We start from the raw sequence: 26,330 nt of genomic DNA on the forward strand, positions 1-26,330 counted from the left end.
TGTCTCCTGAAGGACAGGTTGCACAGGTGGTGCTGTCAGCATGGTGTTGTCACCACAAACCGCACCATGCCTGCTCTGACATCTGTGGCTTTTGTCCACGGGTAAGCTCTGCCCGTACTGACAAAACTGCAATAAATGAAGTGCTTATTTGACCTTGTGCTGAAAGGCCAACCTGACTGATGGAGCTCTGTGAGCATCTTCAGGTCAAAACAGCGCTCTAATAAACAAACAAACCACATTTCCATTAACTGTCTTTTCATCTGAAGTTAGCCTGAGACAGTAATGCGTTTTAAATGACCCATTTGTCGAGTAAACAAAGGTCTTGTGTACACTGCAAAAAGCTGGGAATGACGACTGCATTTATTTGCTGGAATAAATCCTTTAAATAGTTGTTATGTAAATGTAAATCCATATGAATCAAATATATGTGTACCTGGACCACAAAACCAGTCATAGTCACACCGGTATATTTGTGGCAATAGCCAACAATACATTGTATGGGTCAAAATGATCATTTTTTCTTTTATGCCAAAAATCATTATTAAATAAAGATCAAATATTGTCCTAACAAACCATACATCAATGGAAAGCTTATTTATTCAGCTTTCAGATGATGATATATAAATTAATGATAAATAAATCTCAATTAAAATTGTACATTCAATTGACCCTTATGACTGGTTTTATGGTCCAGGGTTACATATGGTAATCAAATGTGATAAATGGAAGTTCAAATGTGCGTGCTTGATGCACAAGATACTGTGGATGTTGATTAATGTTTATAAGTGAAAAGCATACATGAAATCCGTTCATCATAAAAAGTGATTATGTCTCTTCAGAAGATTTAAGATTGGTTACGTGGACTTTCAATGGATGGACAAAAATTATCAGAAGATATCCCCGTGAATATTAAACTACGTTCTCTTTCGCGTCTTATTGCGCTTACACTGTCAAACACACACAAGGTTATGTCAAAGTTCACAAACACAGTCGGTTATTTCTGCGAACGTAAACAGCAAGTAAAGAAATCTGTATATTAGATCTGTCTATTAAAGTGAAAGCAGCGTAGTATACAGTACCTACTGCTATATGCTGTTAATATGAATTAAACAAGAAAGAAAAACAGAAAAACCACTCACTGCTCTTGAATAACTTTAGTAGCTTTAATAAGAATACATTTCTTACTTGAATGCTGCTGGTAAATGCAATGCTATTACACAGTGCCTGAAAATAGGCTAAATTCCGTCAATATAACCAATGTGACAACCTGCTTGCACAGAGAGCGTTCTGGGGACTATTTTCAGGCGCTGCGTAATATCATTGCGCCTCTGCACATATGGTACGGCATAAAGTTAATTGATGGAGCTGCTGATTCAGTTCTACTCGGCTCATTGAGTCTGTTTTATGCACTTCCATCACTGTCTGGTTTGGTTCAGCTACCAAATCAGACATCAGGAGACTACAACGTACAATCCGAACTGCGGAGAGGATTATTGGTGCCTCCCTGCCAACCCTCCAGGACCTGTATTCTTCCAGAGTGAGGAAGAGAGCAGGTAAAAATCACCACAGACTCCACTCATCCTGAACACCTCCTGTTTGAACTGTTACCGTCAGGACGGCAACTCCGATCACTGGCCACTAGAACATCTAGGCATAGGTAAAGTTTTCTTCCCACAGGCCATTTCCCACTTGAACAGTTAAATACCACCACTATTTCACAGGAATGAGAGTATAGTTCCTAGCCATATCGGCCTAGAAAAATCACAGTTTCATTTTCCATCTGTCTTAGTACACGATGTAGCTACAGAAGAGTAAAGTTTTAAATAGGAAAAATATCGAAAGTCTTTGGTCAATTTTGAGTGAGATGCTAATAATCAAATCAGATTCAATGATCTATGCTAAGCTATGCTAAAAGTGCTTCCGCCAGACCCGGAGATCGGCTGAATCGATTCGAAAAAGGTAAAACTCAATGTTTAACTCTATGGGAGTTGGAAAATGAGCCTATTTTCTAAAATAGTGGAGTGCTCCTTTAATGTCGAGCCCTGAATGCAAACATCATTAAAAGCAACTAGCCAGGGTTGTTATTTGTTTTGTTTTGTTTTTTTTAAGTGGCGCATCTGTAACTCAACAGCCATATCTATCATGTATATGTGTCCTCTTAATTGACGAGACTCTTTCTTAAAACTAGAACCGCCAGGGGTCGCTGTATACCTAAAACCGCCAGCGGGTAAAATTTACCCATGCAGATTATTACTGTATTGATACGGCTAAAAAACGTAATATGTCACTGTATTATGCCACTGTATTAACAAAGTAATGTAAAGAGTCATGAAATGATTCTTTTTAGTCATAAACTATGTTCTTGTCCTGTTGTTTTATGCTATTTTAAGCAGGCAACACTAATCACTTTTTGGTGACTATAGGCTAAACCAGCCTGCAATGACAACGAGAATTAGATGGAAATAAATACATATTATTATAAGTAATATTATAATAAAATGTCATTAATACCAAATTAAGATAACCCATGTGATTTCAATTACTAAAATAATAATTATAAATAATAAGCAATAATAATTCACAGCACTGCATAAGATGTATGACAACTTACGATAAGGATAACATACGAATTCAAGCGCACAGTTTGACCTAATTAATTATTCATTAGTATAGTTATATCATTTATCATTTGAATAAGAGAACAACACCAATAAACTTGGGATAATCATGAAAATTGTTTTATTCATTCCATCATATCGGATTGTTTTTAGTTTTTTTTCAGGAAACGGGCAGACTTGAATAAATAGCAACACCGTAGCAAACAATACTCAATATAACATTGCAAAATAATAATGTATAATTAATCCAAAGTTTGAACATTTATAAATAGGCTAAAACATCTTTATTTGACCGTGCGTTGCGTGACTGTTTACAGTAAGCCGACGCATTGCTTAAACACAGCGCGAAAATAGAGGAATTATATAGGGGTAAATTTGACCCGCTGGCGCTTATAGGTATAAATGCCCCGTTTTTAAATCTGGTTTTATCTAAACAATTGTTAACAACAGGGGATTGTAAATAACACAGTTTTAGTAAAAGTCAGTGACTGGGAGACTTGGATATTTTATTGGAAATCTGTTATGTACATTTGAAAAACAGCCATGGGAAAATTTTACCCCGTGGCGGTTCTAGTGTTAATCAGGCCGGTCATAATTGAAGCCTTCACCAAGAGCAGGAAGCGCCTCACTCAATGCTGGTGGCATTAGCCGCCAGAGACCAGGGATCCCCTTGAAGGAAGTCAGGTCGCTCTTATCAACACAATAAAGTGTTGGCTAGAGAGGCAATCACAAAGGCAAGCTCTCTCGCAGATAGACCAGCTCTGAATTGATGAGCGTGTCTAAGAGTCAGGGGGCTTCCTGATTGGATGTCTTCATTAGCTGGCCTTGTGTAGGAGAACACAAGCGACCGAGTGCCGGCTGACTCACCAGCTACAGCCAACGTCTTCAAACCGTGTGATAACCTTCAGCTCGCATCATCCCAAACACCTCTACACAAGTGTGACAGCTATGCTTTGTGTTTCAGAAACAGTCACTGTCCTTTGACAGCATTTCCGGCATGCCATGATTTCAGTGAAAGGCGACAAGAGACGAGGGAATAAAAGACAGGAATATCCCTCTCCATCCTGTCAGCCGGAGTCTTCAATTGCATTTGAGAATTTGAAATATGCAAAGCCATGCTGAAATATTCCACCATTAATAAGCATTGTTTTTCAACGTCTTAACAGTTGGCAGTGTTTCAACAGTAAAACCTTTAATAGCTAGTAGGGATGCCGCTTTTTCCAGAACGAGTCCAATACAGATACTTTCATTTTTGTACTTTCCAATACCAAGTACCTACTGATACCTGTATTTTCATTGCATTTTTTTTTTATTGGGCAGAGAAATCAAAAGAATATGAATCAAATTAGTTGTCTTAATTCGTTTAGCAAACCGATATTTCCTTCATTTATTTTCACGCCTAATTATGCCTGTTAAAATGTATTGTAGGAGCTGTTACTTTCACTGTTCATTCCATTATCATATTTTATCTTTCATTAATAGTAATATTGTCAAAAATAATAGCTATTTCGATATGTATCCATACTGAAATACTTCCAATACTCCTTTTCTGCAGCATTGATACACCGATATCAGCTGCAAGTTCTCGCTCTGTAAGGAGAACAAATGTTGAAATGAAGTGTTCCTTTATTTGTTTTTAGTGAAGGGAAAAAACTGTTAGTGTTTAATGCTGTTATGTTTGAAGTTTAAAAGAATTTCTGTAATGTTGAAGTTTTTGTGGTTACCAAGAGTAGATACATATCTGATATATCATTGGCTAAAAATGTAAACAAGCCTCCACGGTGTGCTGGCTACATCATATCATAACGTTAACATGCCGAAACGTCAGACCTCTTTTAATCCGGAATGGACAAAGGAGCACGAATTTATATCAAAAAGCAGTAGAGACGCTTTTCATGGATTTGGCACTGTGCCAGATTATTTGTTTATTTATGCATTTCTTTTATTTCCAGAAGTCTAGAAACGTTATGTTTCCGGGCACTGTGCACTTTGCAAGACAGGTTCATCTCATCACATTGTCTTGAATAAAATACAAATACTGTGAGCAAACCCTTTTTTTGCCTCTTACACATAGGTCTACTTCAAGATATATCGTAGATCAAATGGTCTGACAATGAATAGAGTAGGCTATTTCAGAATCACTGTATTATGATACCATTTATATGATGGACAAAATTGTATTGTAGTTGCGAGTACACCAGAGTCCTATGCAATTATTCTTGCTTCACTAAATGCCGCAAAGTGTCCTCCTTTTTGGTGTTATGGAAAAGGCCACCCTAGCTGGTGGTGACCAAAAATCTTTATGTTCACTTAAGACATAATGGACTATGTTTACGATGATACTCGACAAGACCGGCATTTTGACATTGTGTGAATATCCGCACGCTGTGAGACGCGTGGGTGCGTGTTCATATCAGTGGCATATTTGCGGCATATACAGCTGTATCGGCCGATAAAATCGGCAGAGCGATAAATCGGTCAGGCTCTAATTTACACTCCATTAAAATAGTCCCTTTAATGTTACTGCTGTCATAAAAAAAATTTGATTTCATGGCGACATAAAACAGCACACACATACGTCAAAGCACCTGACAAGGCAAGTCGCGTTAAACTATGTTATTTTGTTTAAATCTCTTAATATAAAGCACTCTCATGTTCATGTACTTTTGCCACTAATTTTGTCAATAGAAATGCATTATTCAGTAATGTAAAGTAATGTGACTGGCGGATGTTTTCTGTCGACTAGGGCTGCACATTCCATGTATGCGCACAATGTACAGCCCTAATCGATGGGTTTTAATCATTTTTGATCTTTCATTTGTATGCAACATGATTTTCAACAGTAGCAGTAATATTACAGCTATTTTTTTTCCCCATCACACTGGAAAAGAAACTGCATTGTGCGATCTTGTATTGCTCAATTTGGCAGGCGTAGCAGGTCACCCAGGATTCCATTCATACAGAAAATGAATTCCAGAGTGCACAGCATCCATACGGCATACAGCAGAACTATTGCAAGTACTATATTCTGAACATAGACAAGGACAGAGGTTCCTTTCTAATCAAATACTACAAAGACACATGCATGTTTCAGAGCTTTTGTTTCATTACTCTGACCTCCAAACGCAGACATTTCAAATATTATATGTCTTCACAACATTTTGAATTGCATTAGCACACAAAGGTTTGTGGCAAACCATACACGTGATACGAGTGCTTTGTATTCTGTGCTGTGTAATCTTAGTGCTGTGGGCGTTTCTCCATTAAACAAACAGCACCTCATTACCAGAGCAATTCTTTACACAAGCATCATCTTCAAGCCCTCAATGGTGCTTTTCTATCACTGCCAATGACATCATTTGGCCCTCAATCCTTCACACCTCATAAAATCAGTCTGCGCCCCTCGGGCTGCTTGTGTCCAATCTCAGCTCCAGCTCTAGTTTGTGAAGTGAATCTGAATCTATGGCAGATGATGAAGGAATATTCTTGGGGAACTGTGAGTTCACAGAGGCCGCCAAGAATAGCGGTTGACCGATATTGTTTTTTTTTTTATGGCTGATGCCGATACCCTAGAAAATATATTATATATATATATAAATATTTATTGGTGCTGTTAGTGTGTTAAAGCATGCGATTTTGTTAAAAATATTTAACACAATTAATGCAGCATCTGTTTTTTTATCCTTGTAGCTTTTCTGTTTGATCGGATCACACATGCATCAATGAGCCTTGGCCGCCCATGACCCTGTCGCCGGTTCATCACAAATTAATTAAATAAATAAATAAATAAATAATAAATAATTAGGTCATAAAAAATTAAATAAGCTGCATGTAATTAATGATCATCTGCATCCGTCTTGTCGTCTTGATAAATGATAAATTCAGGTGAATGTTATGTGTTGTTGAAGTACAATCATGTTTTTAGCATAAGGGATTGTCCAGAGGCTTTCTCCTCATCATGCCCTGTGTGAGAGGCTATATTTGCCTTTGCACTGCCACAAATGTTCCCCACTTTCATCTGTAACCTTTGTGCTCCTGTCAGGGTGCCAGTGGGCAGACCTCAAACGAGCTTTAGGGTCAAATACTTCGCACAGGGAACCACTGAGAAATGATCTGGGCTGCCAGGGGTTGGCCAACCGATGGAAACTTTACTGTTAAAAGAATGTGACGGATGGGGAAGAACATGAAACGCTGGACTGCGATCCGATCCATTAGCCACGTGCCCACCAGCAAGGTTTGTGGGACATCCAAAAAGCCTCATTATAAATGCCTGCAGGAGCTGTTTCATAATACAACAAAAGCTAGCTGTCTAGCTCTCTGACCTTCAATTTACTGCAGGCTCAAGGGCCACGGCCAGTTCAAACAGCTCAGGGTGGGAAATATAAAGACATGATCTTCTTCTGGAGCAGTATTTGATACAGTTAAAGCCACAAGTAATTTTTCGCCGCAAGAAGTCGCTTCAAAACAAAGGCATAGCTTGGATCTTTTATTATGTCAAAGACGATGCTTCTGCTTCTTCTGCTCATGTGTATGTGGGGTAACGCAGCGCTGTTTTATCATATTAGACACATTTGAGTGTGTGGAAAGTTATGTTATAATACTACTCTGTGCGTTCCCTCTGCGGCTACTATGAGACACTTGTTCACACTGCAGTAGCTAGATGGATATCAGGCATGGTAAAACATGGCACTCGCGGAAAATCCAGAAAATCAGAGAAAAGTTGAGCTACAGAACAATGATTCGTTTTCTGTTGATTAATGTGTCCAAACAGTTGCTCACCTGTCTAATAAAATAATATATTAAAGCGTCTTAAAGGAACACTCACCTTTTTTTGAAAATAGGCTCATTTTACAAGTCCCCTAGAGTTAAATAGTTGAGTTTTACCGTTTTTGAATCCATTCAGCCGATCTTTGTATCTGGCGGTAGCAGTTTTAACATAGCTTAGCATACATCATTGATTCTAATCAGTCCATTAGCATCTCATTCAAAAAGTGACCAAAGACACTTTCAATATTTTTTGCGGCCGTACCATGGCTGCAGCGGCGCAATGATTCGTTGGTATTCTGTGAAACATGATGGTAGTATACACCTTCGACTTACTATCACAGCCCTTTACAACACACAGGTATCACAAAGGTAACTCCACAACACAATTTGTCGGCTGCAAGCCTGAAACTTTCTCTGCAACTACATGAACTTAGTGCCGGTCACATTGAAAGTTACAGTGAGGAAAATAAGTATTTGAACACCCTGCTATTTTGCAAGTTCTCCCACTTAGAAATCATGGAGGGGTCTGAAATTGTCATCGTAGGTGCATGTCCACTGTGAGAGACATAATCAAAAAAAAAAAATCTAGAAATCACAATGTATGATTTTTTAACTATTTATTTGTATGATACAGCTGCATATAAGTATTTGGACACCTGAGAAAATCAATGTTAATATTTGGTACAGTAGCCTTTGTTTGGAATTACAGAGGTCAAACGTTTCCTGTAGTTTTTCTCCAGGTTTGCACTGCAGGAGGGATTTTGGCCCACTCCTCCACACAAATCTTCTCTAGATCAGTCAGGTTTCTGGCCTGTCGCTGAGAAACACAGAGTTTGAGCTCCCTCCAAAGATTCTCTATTGGGTTTAGGTCTGGAGACTGGCTAGGCCACGCCAAAACCTTGATATACTTCTTACAGAGCCACTCCTTGGTTATCCTGGCTGCGTGCTTCGGGTCATTGTCATGTTGGAAGACTCAGCCTCGACCCATTTTCAATGCTCTAACTGAGGGAAGGAGGTTGTTCCCCAAAATCTCGCAATGCATGGCCCCGGTCATCCTCTCCTTAATACAGTGCAGTCGCCCTGTCCCATGTGCTGAAAAACACCCCCGAAGCATGATGCTACCACCCCCATGCTTCACAGTAGGGATGCTGTTCTTGGGATGGTACTCATCATTCTTCTTCCTCCAAACACGTTTAGTGGAATTATGACCAAAAAGTTCTATTTTGGTCTCATCTGACCACATGACTTTCTCCCATGACTCCTCTGGATCATCCAAATGGTCATTGGCAAACTTAAGACGGGCCTGGACATGTGCTGGTTTAAGCAGGGGAACCTTCCGTGCCATGCATGATTTCAAACCATGACGTCTTAGTGTATTACCAACAGTAACCTTGGAAACGGTGGTCCCAGCTCTTTTCAGGTCATTGACCAGCTCCTCCCGTGTAGTTCTGGGCTGATTTCTCACCTTTCTTAGGATCATTGAGACCCCACGAGGTGAGATCTTGCATGAAGCCCCAGTCCGAGGGAGATTGACAGTCATGTTTAGCTTCTTCCATTTTCTAATGATTGCTCCAACAGTGGACCTTTTTTCACCAAGCTGCTTGGCAATTTTCCCATAGCCCTTTCCAGCCTTGTGGAGGTGTACAATTTTGTCTCTAGTGTCTTTGAACAGCTCTTTGGTCTTGGCCATGTTAGTAGTTGGATTCTTACTGATTGTATGGGGTGGACAGGTGTCTTTATGCAGCTAACGACCTCAAACAGGTGCATCTAATTTAGGATAATAAATGGAGTGGAGGTGGACATTTTAAAGGCAGACTAACAGGTCTTTGAGGGTCAGAATTCTAGCTTATAGACAGGTGTTCAAATACTTATTTGCAGCTGTATCATACAAATAAATAGTTAAAAAATCAAACATTGTGATTTCTGGATTTTTTTTTTTTAGATTATGTCTCTCACAGTGGACATGCACCTACGATGACAATTTCAGACCCCTCCATGATTTCTAAGTGGGAGAACTTGCAAAATAGCAGGGTGTTCAAATACTTATTTTCCTCACTGTACTTAGCTGGGGGTTACTTTCAGGCGCTGTAATATCATTGTGCTGCTGCAGCCATGGTACGGCCGCGAAGATCTGCGACTATTACGCAGGAATGAGAAAGTAGTTCCTAGCCATATAGGTGTAGAAAATCGCAACTTTACATTTTCAGTTGGTCTTAGCACACGATGTAACTGTAGAAGAGTCAAGTTTTAAATAGGAAAAATATTGAAAGCGTCTTTGGTCATTTTTGGAATGAGATGCTAATGGACTGATCAGAATCAATGATGTATGCTAAGCTATGCTAAAAGTGCTACCGCCAGATACAAAGATCGGCTAAAACTGTAAAACTCAACTATTTAACTCTAGGGGACTTGTAAAATGAGCCTATTTTTTAAAAAAGTGGAGTGTTCCTTTAATAAAACCAGAAATCGAGGGTAACACGTTCCTGGTTCAAATTCCTTATATCTCTAGATTATAAACATTCTTGGAAACATTTGGGATAATCTAAGTACACAAGTCAACAAAAGTCACAAAATATACAACATTGCTCTCCAGTGGTTTTTAGATATTTGAATCCAGAAATCTTACATATTGTGTCTTTAAATAAAAAAATCTAATCAGTTCATCAGAACTGAAATGCAATTATTTCAGTTAATGAATGAAGGGTTTTTTACTGTTCATTTTAGATTCAGTCTATAAAGCTTAAAATGTCACTACTGTATTTTTTACTGTAAAATTCTGGCAACCACAGCTTTTCTCAACAGATTTTTTACAAACCATGAACAGCTTAAAAAAAAAAAAAAGGTATCAGGGGAGCTATCCAACCCTTTCTGTCCATTTTTTTTTACATTTGACATGAGCCAGTCCATTAGCCAACACAACCGCACACAACCGAGCCCTGCTGTGTACATATCACAGTGAGTACAGAAAAGTGTGTCAGGTTTTGTCAGGTCTCGGTTTTCTTTGAAACACCGCTGACAGCCTGCAGTAATGGATTTAGATCAGAGGATTCACTTTATATGTTTCCAGCTCGACCTTTGAGCTTCTAAAAACAATTTGGAATAAATTTACTGTGAGCTGAAGCTGTGATATATTACAATAGAACAAAAAAACACATGCTGGATAAGAACCGAAAACCAAAGGCATGATTATGACCAGAGCTTTAAGAAGTACAAGCAATAGATTTGGAAACAATGTCTGAGCGATAACAGCTTAGAAACCAGACATGGTCAATACCAAGGATTTAAGATTTTATGACATAGTTAGATAGATAGGATTATAAATGTTACATTTTTTCAACGATCCACAAATAAATGTTTCACAAAATTAAAATGTACAAATAAACAGAATGAGATCCACAAATACATTGTAGGAGTTTCACAAAACTGATTCAACGTGATTGATTGGAGCAAGAACGTGCTAGCTTAACAAACGCAATCGGTTATCTGATTGGCTTGAGTAGACGGTGGGCGGAGTCCACCTATTCGTGGATTTGTGTGCTAATCTCGACACCAGAAATGTTTCAAAATCCACAAATGTATGCACCTATTCACAAACGCAGAGGACGCGATTCTCAAATTGGTGCCAGGCAGTTAACGGTCTCTTCTCTTTCTCTGTAATTTCTCAAATGAGAATAATTGTGATTAATAATCATGATTATAATTGAGCAAAATAATCGTGATTATCAGTTTAACCATTATCGCGCAGCCCTAGTTTACATGGTTTCTAATCAGTTGTTCCCTGTTCTGTTGATATAAGCCCTCTGTGTCTTCAGTTCAGGGTCTTGTGTTACATTAATTTGTGTAGTGTTCATCATTCTTGGTCTTTATAAAAAAATATTTTTTTCTGCGTTACGCATCTCTCTTATTGGAACATCTACACAAACCCCTGACTACATATGTCCCCAAATCACACTAACAAGAAACTATGCTTCTAACCACAGGTCGAGAGCTCAGTTCCAACCACACAAGTTTGTGATGATCATGGAACCATGATTTTGTTGCTTTTTTTATTAAACTTACCAACATTCAAGTGTTGATTTAAAAAAAAAAATGCATGAAGCTAGAATAAAACTGGGGATTTGTTTGTTGAAAATTTTGTGAAAATGATAAATGCTGCCGGTTGGTGGCAAAAACATTTTTTAAACGCTGACAGGGAAAGATTTACGCCTATTGGTGACACAAGTATTCTATGCTGGTATCCACAGCACAACACAACTGCACAACTGGTGACTAGCAATACAGCTCAGAAGACTTCTTTCTAACGGTTGCATAAGGAATCTGAGTAATGGCAGAAGCAACACAACCCTCCAGTCATCATCTACTGACAGCCGCATTCAGACGCACATCCAGAAGCTTGTGGCCAAGAATAAGTGCACAAATAAAAGAAGATGCTGCTGAAATGGAGGATGGTGCTGACAGCGCGTGATGACGTTTGCTGCCCACCCTCAGCACCAAAATAAATCCATATTTCCTCATGACGTTCCAAACCTGTGTGACTTTGATCAGATACATTATTCAAAATGTCTCCTTTTGTGATCCTCTGAAGAATTAAAGTCATACTTATTTTGGAAAAATGTGAGAGTGTAAATAAAGTAAACATTGCATTTGGAAGAAGAAGAAAAAAGCCGGTGCAATTGGTTGGTTTTCCTAGGAGAAAAACACATGAACTACAACCCACAAACTCATTTTACATGAATTGTGTCTAGTATCTCAAATAAACACAGACGAATACACCATGCCCTATTTTGTTTACCTTTTTAATTTGCCTTAATTACGGAGTCCCACAGGGATAAATCCTTGGGCCAGTATTGTTTACCCAGTACATGCTTTGGCTTCCATTTTTAATAAGCATGACAGAGTATTCTTTCATCTATACGCTTATGATACTCAGATCTATTTCCCCTTAAAACACGATAAAAACGGGTTACAACCACTGCTGGCCCTTTTAAAAGAACTCAAGCTTTGGCTTTCAAGTAATTTCCTAAATTTAAACAAAAATAAAACTGAGATATGTTAACCATGGTTCTCTTGTCCCATATGAAACTCATTGCGCTAGAAATCTGTGCATTCTTTTTGATCACAACACAACATTTTATAAATAGAGCCAGACCGATATGGGTTTTTGGGGGCCGATACCAATATTAGGGAGTAAAAAAAGTCAGATATCAATATAATCGGCCGATATTCTTTATTCATTCGTTCATATCGGTGGCATATCCGTCAATGCCAACAGGCGAAAGGCTCATATCGGCCGATAAAATCGGCAGACCAATAAATAGGTCGGTCTCTAGTAATAAACAGATCAGTACTGTTGTAAAAATCAAATTTTTCTTCATCTTCGACCAACTCTCTAAAGTAAAACCCTTTTTATCCCAGAGTAACTTCCAAACTGTGATTCATGCCATATCAGATCTGAAATGAGATGCAATAAAACTACATGTAAAGAGGCTTTAAAGCTGCTATAAATTGTAAGAGATCCTTTTTTCGGTATTGTGACATACATCTGAGTGAAACGGATTATGGAAAATTAAAGAAATTGAAGGTTGGTGACTTGATTCTATGCATCGTTTTTAATTGGATAGAGGCATGTCTGAATATGAGCATGCGGTTGATTGTAAGAAAGGGGTGGAGTTTAAACAGGCAAAAATGATTAGAGAAGTCCTGCATATGTCAATTCAAATCAACGTTACGGCGTCAAAAACCATATGCATGGATGAATAGGTCACAATAAGATCAATAATATGCATTTAGATTTCATGCTGACTTTAAGTGAAAAATCACATACTAAAGCTCCTCCCCTTGAGTAGAGTACATGCTTTCAAACCACATGAACAGAGCTACAACATAGACAACCTTTTTCCAAGTAAAGTAAATTTCTGAAGTTGCTTTAAATGGCCTTGATGAGTGAAGATTCATCTGTTCAGCGTCTCTGGTGAAAGTGATTACAATCCATTATCAAAACGACCTTGAGTTTCAGCTGAAAATGTCCAATTAAAGCAAAGAAAGTGTGTTTGCTTTCACCTGTGAAAGCTCCTGAGCTTCAGCTGGTCACAGTTCAATTTCTCGGTTAATAAAGATGTTACTATATTTAATTCACAGTCGAGGTATAACAAATGTTGCAATTACCATGAAACAGAACTGACATTCAACACAAATGGCACTATTAGTCTTTAATATGTAAATATTTAGAGCAACCACTATCACTGTAGGAAAGTCAACGCAAATGAGATTTCAAGTCTTCTCGCATTTCATACTTTTTATATTTTTTTTTATTTTATTATTTTGAACTGAAGAAAATCAACTTTCAATTTTAACTAAAAACTCTTTCAATGAAACTGTTGAATTGGTTCGCACATCACACCGAAAGATTCATATGCAAATTCAGGGCTCCAGAGTGCGACTAAATGGTCGCATTTTGCGACTAAAATTTGAGAATGTGCGACTGAATTTTACATCCAGTCGCACATGTGCGACCAGTAAATTTGCCTGCTGTCATACTGGAGAAATTAAGAAAATACACTTACTAATTATAATCGATAGAATTCAAATTCTATCTTTGCCAGCCGTTTCTATATGACTTTAGGGATGTGCTGTGATAGGCTATTAATCAAATTTTATTTTCGATTTTGGCTTCCAAGAATTATAAAAAGATGGTATGAGGTAAAACTATTCCTGTAGCCGTGTCCCGTAGAGCGCGACTTCCCTTCACAGTTGCGCTGTCATTTCTCCTTAAACCTAAACTAAACGTCAGATTCAGTGATTGATGTAAACTGCAGTCTCTAATGTTGCTAAACTGCGGGATGTGTTTGTTAATAAAGAGCTATTAAATGCACAATAATCCACGAGACGCTGTTTCCAACTTCAAGGCGGCTTATGTGTGTGTGCTGCGAAATGGACCGACTTGCACTTAATATTTTAGGCTTAGTGTGCGCGTCTAAACCATCAAATAAACAACAAATAGCCGGTGTAAAAATGACCGGATTGGAGAGTAGTTATTTTAACAGTTTATATCTTAAATGGGCGTAAATAGTTTGGAGAAATAGGAGATGATTTTATTAGTTCTACATTCGATCGGTCTTAAAGGGGCAGCGTCTAATAAACCTGCTGACGATTGAGCCATTCATTCGAATCGAACAAAAGGCAAATAGAAAATATTCACATCTCTTGAATTAATAACTTTAGCTTTTATAAGCATTAATCTATCAATTTATACAGTGAAAACTATGCAGTGTTATTTTACATTTCATTACTTTATTAGATTTCTTTGTAGGTTTGTTCTTTACTGTAATATTAATGTTAGCAGACCTTCCGAATGCCTGCACACTGGTCCATTTACAAATAGATGTTTTTGTATTTTTGTTCAAACTTTGCGGTTTCTTTTGCTATAGATATTTTACTTTTCAGATTATAAAGCCATGTTAATTATGTTCTTAATTATGTTTTTTTTTTGTTTTGTTTTTAAATATATAAAGTATAATAAAAAGAACCGGTAAGAATACTGTTAAAGTACCGGATCGATAAGCAGTATGGGTAAGAGTAGTAATACCATTAAAACCTTAACGATACCGATTCCTATTAGTAATACAGTGGAAATTAGTAGATTTGGTTAGCATGTTGATTTACGGTGTGCGCCCCTAAAATCTCTGGTTGTGCCCCTACAATTTTCAGTTGGGGGCCACTGTGCTCCTAGTGAAAAAAGTTAGTCTGGAGCCCTGAAATTGGACTGATCCGACTGTCAATAACTCATTGATTCAATGATCCAATCAGAGAGTCTCCAATTAACAATTTCCTGAATTGTTCATGTTCATGACTAAAAATGTGTAAAGAATCGCAAGATCCTCAGAGCTTGTGCAAATCGATAGCGTGAAAAGTAATTTACAAATGCCAAATTTTAGCATTGATTACTATAAATGAAAAATCACATTTACTGTATGTCATGACTATGAGTTATTAGTGAACTAAATCTGCTGTAAAACAATTGTAAGAAAATGCTTGAATGTGAAAATGTGTCTATTTGTATGCTACTTTAACTATATATAACCAGTGTTGGGGATAGTAACTTTTAAAAGTAATGCATTACCATATTGTGTTACTCCCTAACAAAAGTAACTTATTTTGTTACTTAGTTACTTTTTTGGTAATGGGTTACTAAAGTCATTTTTGCTTATCGCTGAATAGGATAATTGAAGGTCAGCACCAAAGACAGACACTGGTTAATAAAGGGAGTTTAAATACATAAAGTATATTTGTGTTATTTAACATTTTTAACCCTTAAATGCATACCTCGGGTCTCATTCACTACCCTCCTCCTCATTCATCAGACATCAACCTTCTTAGTATTCCTCAATCAACTCATTATAAACAATATAACAAGAAATAAATAATACAATTATAAAAGAACGCCTGTTTCCCATTCATTTTTCATTAAAAAAAGAAAAAAGAAAAGTGTATAGGGTCGCTAACGAACCAAGGTGTGTAAGAGTGTAAGTATATTTTTTCTGCACAACAATAATTTAATCTTTGATGACTGAATAAGTGCAATTCATCTTTATTTCACAAGGTGGCAATGTCTGAAACTCAATGATGAAGTGACGTTTCACTCATAGTTACCACAGACAAAAGAATAGGAAGAATCATCAGCAAAACTTGAAATGGCTCAGAGATTTACAGCAGAGTAAGAACCTAATCAAATATTAGTGTCACTGTCACTTGATGCTGGATCTGGTCAAGAAACTGTCATAGATCTAAATATTGATTTTGAAGATGTTGAAAATCCGTTTTGAGAATATATTTGAGATGGTGAATATGAGGCAGATGCTGAATGTACTGGGAAATGAGCTCTGACGAGGACAGTGATGATGGTATAAAACATCTGCTCAAACTGAACCCTTCCAACTCCAAAAGATAACAAAATATGTTTTATTTTATGCTTCTGTAATTGTTACTCTAATACCAAGAGAGTTTTATATTATCGTGACAGGTAGAGATCCACCCGTGTTAGATCTGGGTCTCTAAAGACCTGAATATGTAATGATTGGCGAAACGTTCATGCATTTAAGGGTTAATTATCGCAGGTTTGCGTAATATTCTGAGTGTGCATTTGACTGTTTTTATTCATTTTGAGGAATACTGAATCTGTTAGGTATATGAAAAACAAAACAAAAAAACATAGCAGCTGGGATGAACATTTAACACTGGAATTTTAAAGGGAAGCTCAGGAGAATCACTTCACCTTCTGCAAGTCATTTTTCCAGCATCCCTCCACAAATGTTTATCTATAATTAATTAAGTCGGGGGGGGGGGGGGGGGGGGGGGGGGGTTTATCACTCAAGATTAAGAATGTGCAAACTCAAGGACCTCTGGGATAAATGTTCGCCCTTTGCATGCATACAGAGAGGGTATCAACATACAACAAAAGTTAGAGTTTCATGTGTTTCCAAGAAGCAAGAAAATGTCTATGATGGCAGTCAACATGAGCTTGATGTTACAGTCATTTTAAAGACATCTGGGATGCCATGACCTGTAATCATGCTATCAGCTCAGTAACCTCTCGAGAGACCTTTAATTGATCAAACAGATTTTAACTAACAGTCTCAGCCGTTGCCAGGTAAAGCAATCATCCATACCGTTTGCAGATGGCTTTTCCCTCTTATTAAAACACACACCCATGTAACAAACACACCATAAAATGCTAATTGTTTTTTTGTTTTGTTTTTTCGCTCAGGGAAATAATTTGGGGTTTAGCTTCCTCTGTTTACAGCATGCAAAAAGACCTCGATTTATTAAGCACTGATACTAATGATAATGCAGTTTAACATGCTGCTTCCTTGAACACAAAACACATCTGTGGTGTCAGTCAGCAGATGGGCTGCAAAAGCACAAAGCCACATGACGGGAAGACAGCAGCCAATCTGGTATTGCACATAAGAAGCGCAGATAGATCTGATAGTCTCTGCTCATACTCATTCCATCCAATTACAGAGTTACATTCAGGCAGTCCATTTGAGATGCAGATTTATGCGCATATGCATCTGCTACTATATTGGTGTCATAGTTAGTGGGAACAGAAATTGTCTTGATATTAGTTCTCAATGCTTGGACCACATTACAAGCATTGAGATGTTGCTTCTAATATTTTACCATAATGAAGACATTATGGTCAGCACACTTACCTAATACACACACACACACACACACACACACACACACACAGACTTTTCATTCTATACTGAGCTAATGATATTGTAAATTGACATTCATTGAAATGAAATGACTGGGGGAAATGAATATTTCAGGACATCTTTTATGTAAATTTAAAGGCCCACAGAAGTGCTTTGAAACACGCAGCGTTATTCAATGTGTTGACAATGAAACAGGAAGACAGGGCATAGAGCAGCTCCTCCCCTTTTTAAAATAGCCAATAGCGTTTAGTTTATATCACAGCTCAGCTAGAGTCGTTGAGCTCGGTTAAGCCGCAGTTTCCTCCTAATCTCTAACGGTTTCTCCTCCTAACCTTCATATCGCTTTAAAATACAGCATTCTGTGCAGAATTCAAATGGGTCTGATATGTTTTTTGGTCTGTCCGATTCGATCGTAGCAGACTGTGTTCGTGCTGCGGCAGTGCACGTGAAACTAACGTGAAACCAGACTTAATTCGCCCCAAAAGACTTCATTCGGCCCAATGGAAAGCATAATTTACACTGTCTGAATCGTTCCCCATCCCCAATATAGTGCACTATGTCCAGAAAATAGTAAATGTGTGAACAAGTGACCAATTTCAGCCGCAGCTTTAGATTCTAGAGCATTTGATTGGACAGAAATCTGATGAGAAGCTAAAGTGCAGTGATGTCATCAAAATCATTGATCCATATTGGTGGAAGTGAGAGTTTTGAACACTTGTATCTTCTAAATGTGATTTTTGTCATTGGTTTGGAGCACACTAGCTTATTAATAACCTTAAAGGGTTTGTTCACCCAAAAATGAAAATTCTGTCATTAATGACTTACCCTCATATCGTTCGACACCCGTCAGACCTCCGTTCATCTTCAGAACACAAATGAAGATATTTTAGTTGAAATCTGATGGCTCAGAAAGGCCTCCATTGGCACAATGCACTTTACACTCTCAAGACCCATAAAAGCTACTAAAGACGTCCATCTCACTACAGTGGTTCTATAAAAACTTTATGAAGCGACAAGAAAAAATTTTGTGCGCAAAAAAACCCCCAAATAACGACTTATATAGTGATGACCGATTTCAAAACAATGCATCATGAAGCTTCGAAGCGTTATGAATCAGTGAGTCGAATCATGATTCGGATCGCGTGTCAAACCGCCAAACTGCTGAAATCACGTGACTTTGGCGATCCAAACCGCTGAATCGACTCACTGATTCATAACGCTTCGAAGCTTCAAAGTCGTTATTTAGGTTTCTTTGCGCACAAAAACTTCTCTCGTCGCTTCATAAAGTTATTGTAGAACCCCTGTAGTGAGATGGACGTCTTTAGTACCTTTTATGGGTCTTGAGAGTGTAAAGTGCATTGTGCCAATGGAGGCCTTTCAGAGCCATTGGATTTCAACTAAAATATCTTCATTTGTGTCCCGAAGATGAACGGAGGTCTTACGGGTGTCGAACGACATGAGGGTAAGTAATTAAAGGTAGGGTAGGTAGGATTTGGTTAAAAAACTTTTTTTCCAAATTTGTTTAAACTTTCTTTATATATCAATACATAATTAAAATGTAAGTACTCTGAAAAAGAAAGTATGAAAATTGAGTGTCTGTAGACTTCTCACGACTGTTTTAAAGACAGCTCATTATTTCCATTCACTCCACCTTCTCCCTTCTGGGCTCTTTCCAAAGCCACGCCCCCAAAACACATGAACGCGCCATGCCGACCACGATCAGGGGGGCGTTTCAGTAAGGAGGTTCAACCAACTCTGAGTTTAAACCTGAACTCTGAGTTGACTTACTCTGAGATGGGAAACTCTGAGTTTTGGGTTTCAGAACAGCTGAATTGAGGTAGTTCAATCAACTCTGAGTAGACTGACTCTGAGTTAAGCTCATGCACTCCAACTATGAAAAGCCGCGATCAATGGAGCTCCGAAATTATGATTCACCATGGCAACAGCACCCAACAAAAAGATGTTTGCATACTTCCGGGTCAATATGTAAGTTTAATTCTTAATTATTTTAATTAAGTTTAATTTTCATGGTATCCAAAAGGCAAAAAAAGAATGTGGCAGCAGCTAAAAATGAAAAATAAAAACATAATTCAATCAGGTAAAGCTTTAAGCATAAAATGTTAATGGGTGTAGGTTTAATGACTTTACAAACATTTGACATATTAATTAAATATCATTCAGTGTCCAATGTGCAGCGGCTTTTCCCAAATATACCCTTTTCACAGTGATGACGTGTTTTAATGGTCATCAATATCGTAAATGCATGTACATTTATAACACTAATACTTTGTATTATATTACTTTTGCATCATATTACAAAAAACAAGTTTCCGCTGCTGTGAGAGTGTTTCTAATACAGTGTGTATGGGAGTGATGGTGAAAATTAACATCTTTCTCTCTTTCCACTTCCGTTATCAAACTCACTCTATTTTTTCCCTCTTTTTGAAAGTTGTTAAATCACTATTGTGGAGTTTTTCTTTTGCTATTTGAGCAAATGGGGACACAAAAAATATATATTACATTTATTCTTTCATTCACTGCTATTAAAGTTAACCCTATGACGACTTCCGCTCTGAGAAACCCAGAAATGTGAAAAGGGTCTATGCTATTTTCACATAATGAAATGTTCTCTCCCACTTGTTACATTTATTAATTAGGGTAATGACATTATTGACTTCTACTCAGGCCAGCCAAACACCAGCACCACTGACAGATGAAGAGGAGATGTAGGAAGAAAATTAACATCCATCAGGAGAAAAAATAAAGTATTTGTAGGAAATAAAGATGACCATAAAAATTGTAAATAAATGTATTTAACAGCTGTGGTGGTGGTTATGGCATATATCTCGTACTATCATCTGGCAGCATCCTTCCATCCCATACAGTAATCCGTTTTCCGAAAGTGTGATGATGGGAATATGAGTGTCATCAATGCGTCCAATCACTGGATATCCTAAAGGAAATTCTAATTATCAGGGTTACTTCTAGAGGTTTATCAAGTTAACGTCAGGATCCTTCCTGTATAAAAGGACATGCCATTTTTGTCAGTTTGACAGTGTCCTCATGATGAAAATATGAGCAATGAATGAATGGACCTCCACTGCAAAGAATGCTTTTCTCACTATGTATTTTTGTCAAGTGGCAGATAATTGAATTTGTTTTAAGTAAACTTCGCTTACTTTAGATTTAGATTAAATTTATAATTTGTTGATATTTGTACTTGAAATACAACCAAAATACTCAGTAAGAAAAGCATTTGTGGCGTTTGAATGAATGAATTAATATTTAAACACTGCTGGTGCTTTAAAAAGGGGAGGAGACTGAAAGAAACTCTGGGTTTACCAAAGAAAACCTGCTCCTGACCAGGTTAGGTTCACAGAGTAAGTTACCCTGGTAACTGACTCTGAGTATAAGTTACCTCTCTTTCAGAAACGGGCTTGACTTACCCTGCTTTCTCGGGTTTGACATACCTCACATTCTGAAACAGAAAACCCAGAGTTTCCCTTATTTCAGGGTTAACATACTCAGAGTTTTCACCTAACCTCCTTTCTGAAACGGGCCCCAGCTCAGCTGAAAGACGCATTCTTTACCTGAGGCGGGCGGAGAAGAAGGAGCCAAGTGCATGTAGTGACATCATGTCAGAATCACATGTAATAAAAAAATCTAACTTTATCATTATGAATATAAACAAATAAGATGTCTTTTAGTACTCACTCTCAAGCTAGAATAACGATACTGGTAAAGTTTAAAATATACACACAACACAGTGTCTACGATACACACAGATACAAGATGTAAACATTGGTAGAGTATATAAAAACAAACCAAGGGCCGAAATAAACGTGCAGGTAAAGTTCCCGGTGAACATGGTAGAAGAGTTTAGACAGAGGGTAGTAGCTAAAGCTAACTTAGTTCTAAGAAAAAGTTCCTGGATGCGGTGTACTAGCTTTTACACATGCATTTTATTATCTAAAGTTACATTTTGCGAAATTCAACACGACAGCGATCAACTTGAGCTAAGCATATTGAGTATTTATCATCTCTACTAATGGTTCGCTAAGTGTATAACATTGTAACTTTATGCTAAGTAATGTTATGTTAGCTATATTAGGCAGCTACGTGTGCTAGTGAGACATGCTTCATGAAAACATAAACCAAAAAAAATGTATAATCAAAATGAAAGATTATCTGTCCAGCAGAAATTTCTCAGAGACTTCAGTTAGGTAAAGAATCCTAAAAAATGACCCCCACTAGATAAGAATCACAAGCTGAAGTGTTGTAAAATACATGAAGCCTGCTTTTTTATAGGCTTTATAGGTTTTATAGGTTTTATAGGTTGAGAGTGACTCTTGAAGGACCAGCACCACATCCTCTAGTACCACTGTTTGAAGAATTCATCTTCCAGAATCTGGCAGTACGTTTTGGGAGTTCATTTTAGTCCATCCTGAAGTCCGTTTTGCAGAGATGGACTAAAAATGAACTCCCAAAACGTACTGCCAGATTCTGGAAGATGAATTCTTCAAACAGTGGTACTAGAGGATGTGGTGCTGGTCCTTCAAGAGTCACTCTCAACCTATCTGTCCATAAAACCTATAAAAAAACCTTCTTCATGTATTTTACAACACTTCAGCTTGTGATTCTTATCTAGTGGGGGTCATTTTTTAGGATTCTTTACCTAACTGAAGTCTCTGAGATCCTGACACCTTGCACTTCTGGAGACTCCAGGTAGGTTGCAGCTTTGGAAAATGTTGGCGCTGGAGACTAAAGGGTTCCTGATGGTTTCACCCTTAATTCTTCACCTTAATTCTTAATTCTTTTGCAGTTAACAGGTGTCTTTTCTTCACCACCTGTTTTTGTCTGACCCTGCTGACCCAACGAGCATTTCACTGTCCAATGGTCATGCCTTAACTGCAATGTCTAGTATTGCATTAGTATTGCATCCTTCTCATGGGCATTTAATACTTTTTGACTTTTCAGTCTGAGTTAAATCTCTTTTTTGGCTCAATTTATCTGTAAAAGAAAACATGCCTAATAATTCTGCACACCTGAATATAAGGTGATTTTCATTTCCAGCCTTCATGAACAATTATATATCACTTATACATTATTAAATACTAAATCAATAGTAGTTATTAGGATTACTGTGGTTTGGAATTGGTCAAATGTGCCTGGAAAAAAAATATGATCAGAAAATCAACGTGCCTAATAATTCTGCACTCCCTGTACACACAAAAATCCAATATATATCGTCATATCACCCTTCCCTAAGTTATTTGGATTTAAGTTGGTATTAAAATTTATAATAAGCAACTTACATTTCTCTAGGTTTTCTTTGAACATGTCGGTAGAAAGTCGTGCCAGACACATCAGTTGATTTGCAATCCGCAAAGTGCTTCTTTTTACTGGATTTCTTGCAAATAAATTCTCTATGATTTTCAAAAGCAAAACAAATTATTGCTGACTTTGAAGACATTGTCCTAGCCACGCATTGCGATCCGTGTGACGTGTGTATTGTTTGCAAGCATACGATGATGCTACTGCTGCCTGCCGGTGTGGTGCATTAAAATCACAGGCGGGGAGATTAATTTCTTATTTTAGTTTTATGCCGGTTTTGTTGTAACACATGACGCGGACTCGACTGCACTCAGGATATTTTCAGAGTCCAAAATGTTCAAGTCCGTGTCAAGTCCGAGTACAAATTCACCCGAGTGCGTGACAAGTCCGAGTTCATTCAAAATGGGACTTGAGTCCGGACTCGAGTCCGAGTCCAAGTCCGAGTACCCCAACTCTAGTAGCCCGACTTGGCAACAGTGGGGTGCGCGCATGTGGGCAGATCCTGGAGCAAAAGCGGCGGTAGCCATGGTAGCGAGAGAGAGTGACAGTCGCCCAAGCCAATCACTCGTTTCAGCCCGAACGAAAATAATGAGCAGTGTTTATTGCAGATTAAAAGAGATGCACACATTTTGATATTTAATCAAATAAACTGTCAAATCATATGGAAATATGGATATGCATTATTTCACTAGGATACTGTTTGGGCTTTTACACAAAATAGTATGCTAGATTTAAATGCATCATTGCTGAACACTGATGAGAATATTGCTTGAGAATATATTTACAGAAATATTATTAGAGATTATATTTACGACAAATTATTATTATTTATGAGTTATGCGTTGCTATTGATGACGGCCATTGTAGGGAAGGAAATCCCACTGAATAGAACCTAGCTTAAAAAAGTGCATAGAGCTGCTTTAGTTATTTGTTTGTTGATTTTCAAATATATAAAACTTGTTGAAATGTTTTAAGTGTGTGCATCTGTTCTTTTTGACACTTTCATCTCGTTTGAACAAAACCGTGATAATATTGATAACCGTGATAATTTGGGTCACTATAATAGTGATGTTAAATTTCCATACCGTTTCATCCCTAGTTTAAAAAAATTTGGACAAAAGTGTTTTAGATCATACTTACCTACCCCACCTTTAAATGACAGAATTTTCATTTTTGGGTGAACTAACCCAAAAATGTAACCCTTTAAAGGTGCAGTTAGTGTGTGAATTTTAGCGGCATCTAGTAGTGAGATTGTGAATTGCAATCACCCACCGCTCACCCCTCCCTTTCGAAGCATATAGAGAACCTAAGGTGGCCGACACAGGACAAAGATGTTGTTGTCCGAGACAGCAGAGAGTAGCTAGCGCTCTGTAGAGAAGTTTGTCCGTTTAGGGCTACTGTAGAAACATGACGGCACAAAATGGCGACTTAAGGGGACCCGAGGTGTATGAAGATAGAAATGACTCTAATGTAATAAAAACATAACGGTTCATTATGAAAGGTCTTTATACACCCCTGAAAACATAGCTATGTATATTAATATTGCATTTCTGTCAACAGTCCTCATAAATACAACACACTGCATCTTTAAGGCTAACACATTCATAATTAAATGTATATGTAAAACTTTAAGTTTACATATATCCTACTGAAGGAGGTTTAGACATACCAAGGCTTTTATATTGCCAATAAGTAAACTTTTAGGAGTGCACTAGCAAATGTATTATCTCGGTTTTAACAGACTAAAATAACAAAGCTCAGAGTTTGATTTGTTCTTTGTTCTGAATTTCCTATTTCCCAAAAATACACGTCATTTTTGGTTATGATGTGTTTGCATAAGGATACAGCTACCGTGGATCCCAGCAAACCAATTTAATGCAGTCCAAACTGAGCTAATCTTTCATTTACGTTATAAAATAAAAGATCATGTCAGTCTGTATCAGTGAACAAGATGGGGTTTTCAATTATGATACTGGTCTGACAGCACGGGTCCATTGTGTGTAATTGACTACCATCCAAATGCCTGTAATGAACAGTTTATCAAAGTAATAATCGTGTTTTCCAATTAAAAAGTACATTGAAACAATGTCAAAACCAATAACAACAACAACTCCAAAGAGTGATGGGAATGGAAAGTTCCACAGCACCACCAAGCGGATCTAACTATGGATTTCTGCACTGGATCTCCGGAAGAGAGGGGAAAGTTGCAAACTATAAAACTGGTGTAAATTGAATTCAGGAAAACGAAAATGCCATTTGGAGGCAAATGAATTACAATAAAAGTCAATCGGGGTGAATTTGCAAATGAGTTACTGGGTATATTGAAGTAACTGTTTTTCATATATTTCCCAACATCACCTGGCGAAAAAACAGTGATCAATCGCTAAATATAAACTTAGTGCACTTACCTCTTCCACAGTTAGTGGCATGCATATTCGGTATTCTTTCATCAACATTGTCCTCTCCTTATGATTCCCCCGCTAGAACGAGTGCCAGTGATCATCTAAATCAATTCAGCCATCTGGTGATGCATGCAATCACGAGTTGTCATGTAGAAAGATGGAAAATGTCCGTGCACTTCAGTAGAAACGCTCTTGCTGTTGTGTTCGCGGTGAACGTTCGCGCGCCCGCGCCGCGCGGCTTGTGATGTTGTGATGAATTCACTCTTGGAATTTGCCGATGCTCGTGCGTTTTTACGCGCAGGGAAACACGCCAGAAACGCACAAGAAATCCAGTGGAGAAAACGATTGTCGCAGCGTCCCGGTGTTTTTAAACTTTCAAATGAAGGGGCTCTGTGCTCTCGTCTTCTTTAATGAGCCCCTGCTTCCCGTGCACCTGTCCCGTCCCGCTCCACACAGATGATTTGAGTAAATCTCAGAGTAAACACGGCGCTCCTGGAGTCAGTGGCATGGTCTTCCTCTTCTAGTCAAATGACAGATATTGTGCAGCTGTCGTTTACTTATCGGATCTGACGCGGGATGGTAAGTTTTCAAGGAGAAAGACACTCACTGTGGCTATGTGTGTGTGTGTCGTGTGTGGCGCAAGGCATCACAATGTTTTCAAAGGCCAATAACGCCTTCAACCGATTAGCGGCGCTAGTGACTGTAACATCACACACCAGCCGCAGCAATAAACCCAGCGAAAAAGAGATTGCATTTACAGTTTTCCCATTCAGTCGCTCTGGCTCAATTCACAAATGACTTTTTTTCCCTTCAAAACAAGTTCAGATCTCTGAACAATTAGTTTCTTGTTCACATCAGATTTGAATTTCTTATTGATTTATGCGATTTGTTTTGGCACGTGTGCAAAAGAGTTAGTACCTAATTAGTTAGTTAATGACTAAATGCACATGGCTTGTTGATCAAAACTGATGAGTTGAATTTCAGTGAAA

General features: G+C 37.9%; 1 protein-coding gene across 2 annotated transcripts in view; it reads right to left on the bottom strand.

The window, feature by feature from the left end:
* Positions 1–26,010, bottom strand: part of pitpnc1a (phosphatidylinositol transfer protein cytoplasmic 1a) — a 124,745-nt gene extending 98,735 nt beyond the window's left edge. For both annotated transcript variants that reach the window (XM_079833328.1, XM_079833327.1), the window contains exon 1: positions 25,348–26,010. In XM_079833328.1, the coding sequence (XP_079689454.1) occupies positions 25,348–25,395 (48 nt within the window). In that variant the 5' untranslated portion in view covers positions 25,396–26,010. The remainder of the gene's footprint in view (positions 1–25,347) is intronic.
* Between the last annotated feature and the right edge of the window lie 320 nt (positions 26,011–26,330).

Source organism: Gobio gobio (genome assembly GCF_949357685.1).
Source record: "Gobio gobio genome assembly, chromosome: 1".
NCBI classification, from domain to species: Eukaryota; Metazoa; Chordata; class Actinopteri; order Cypriniformes; family Gobionidae; genus Gobio; species Gobio gobio.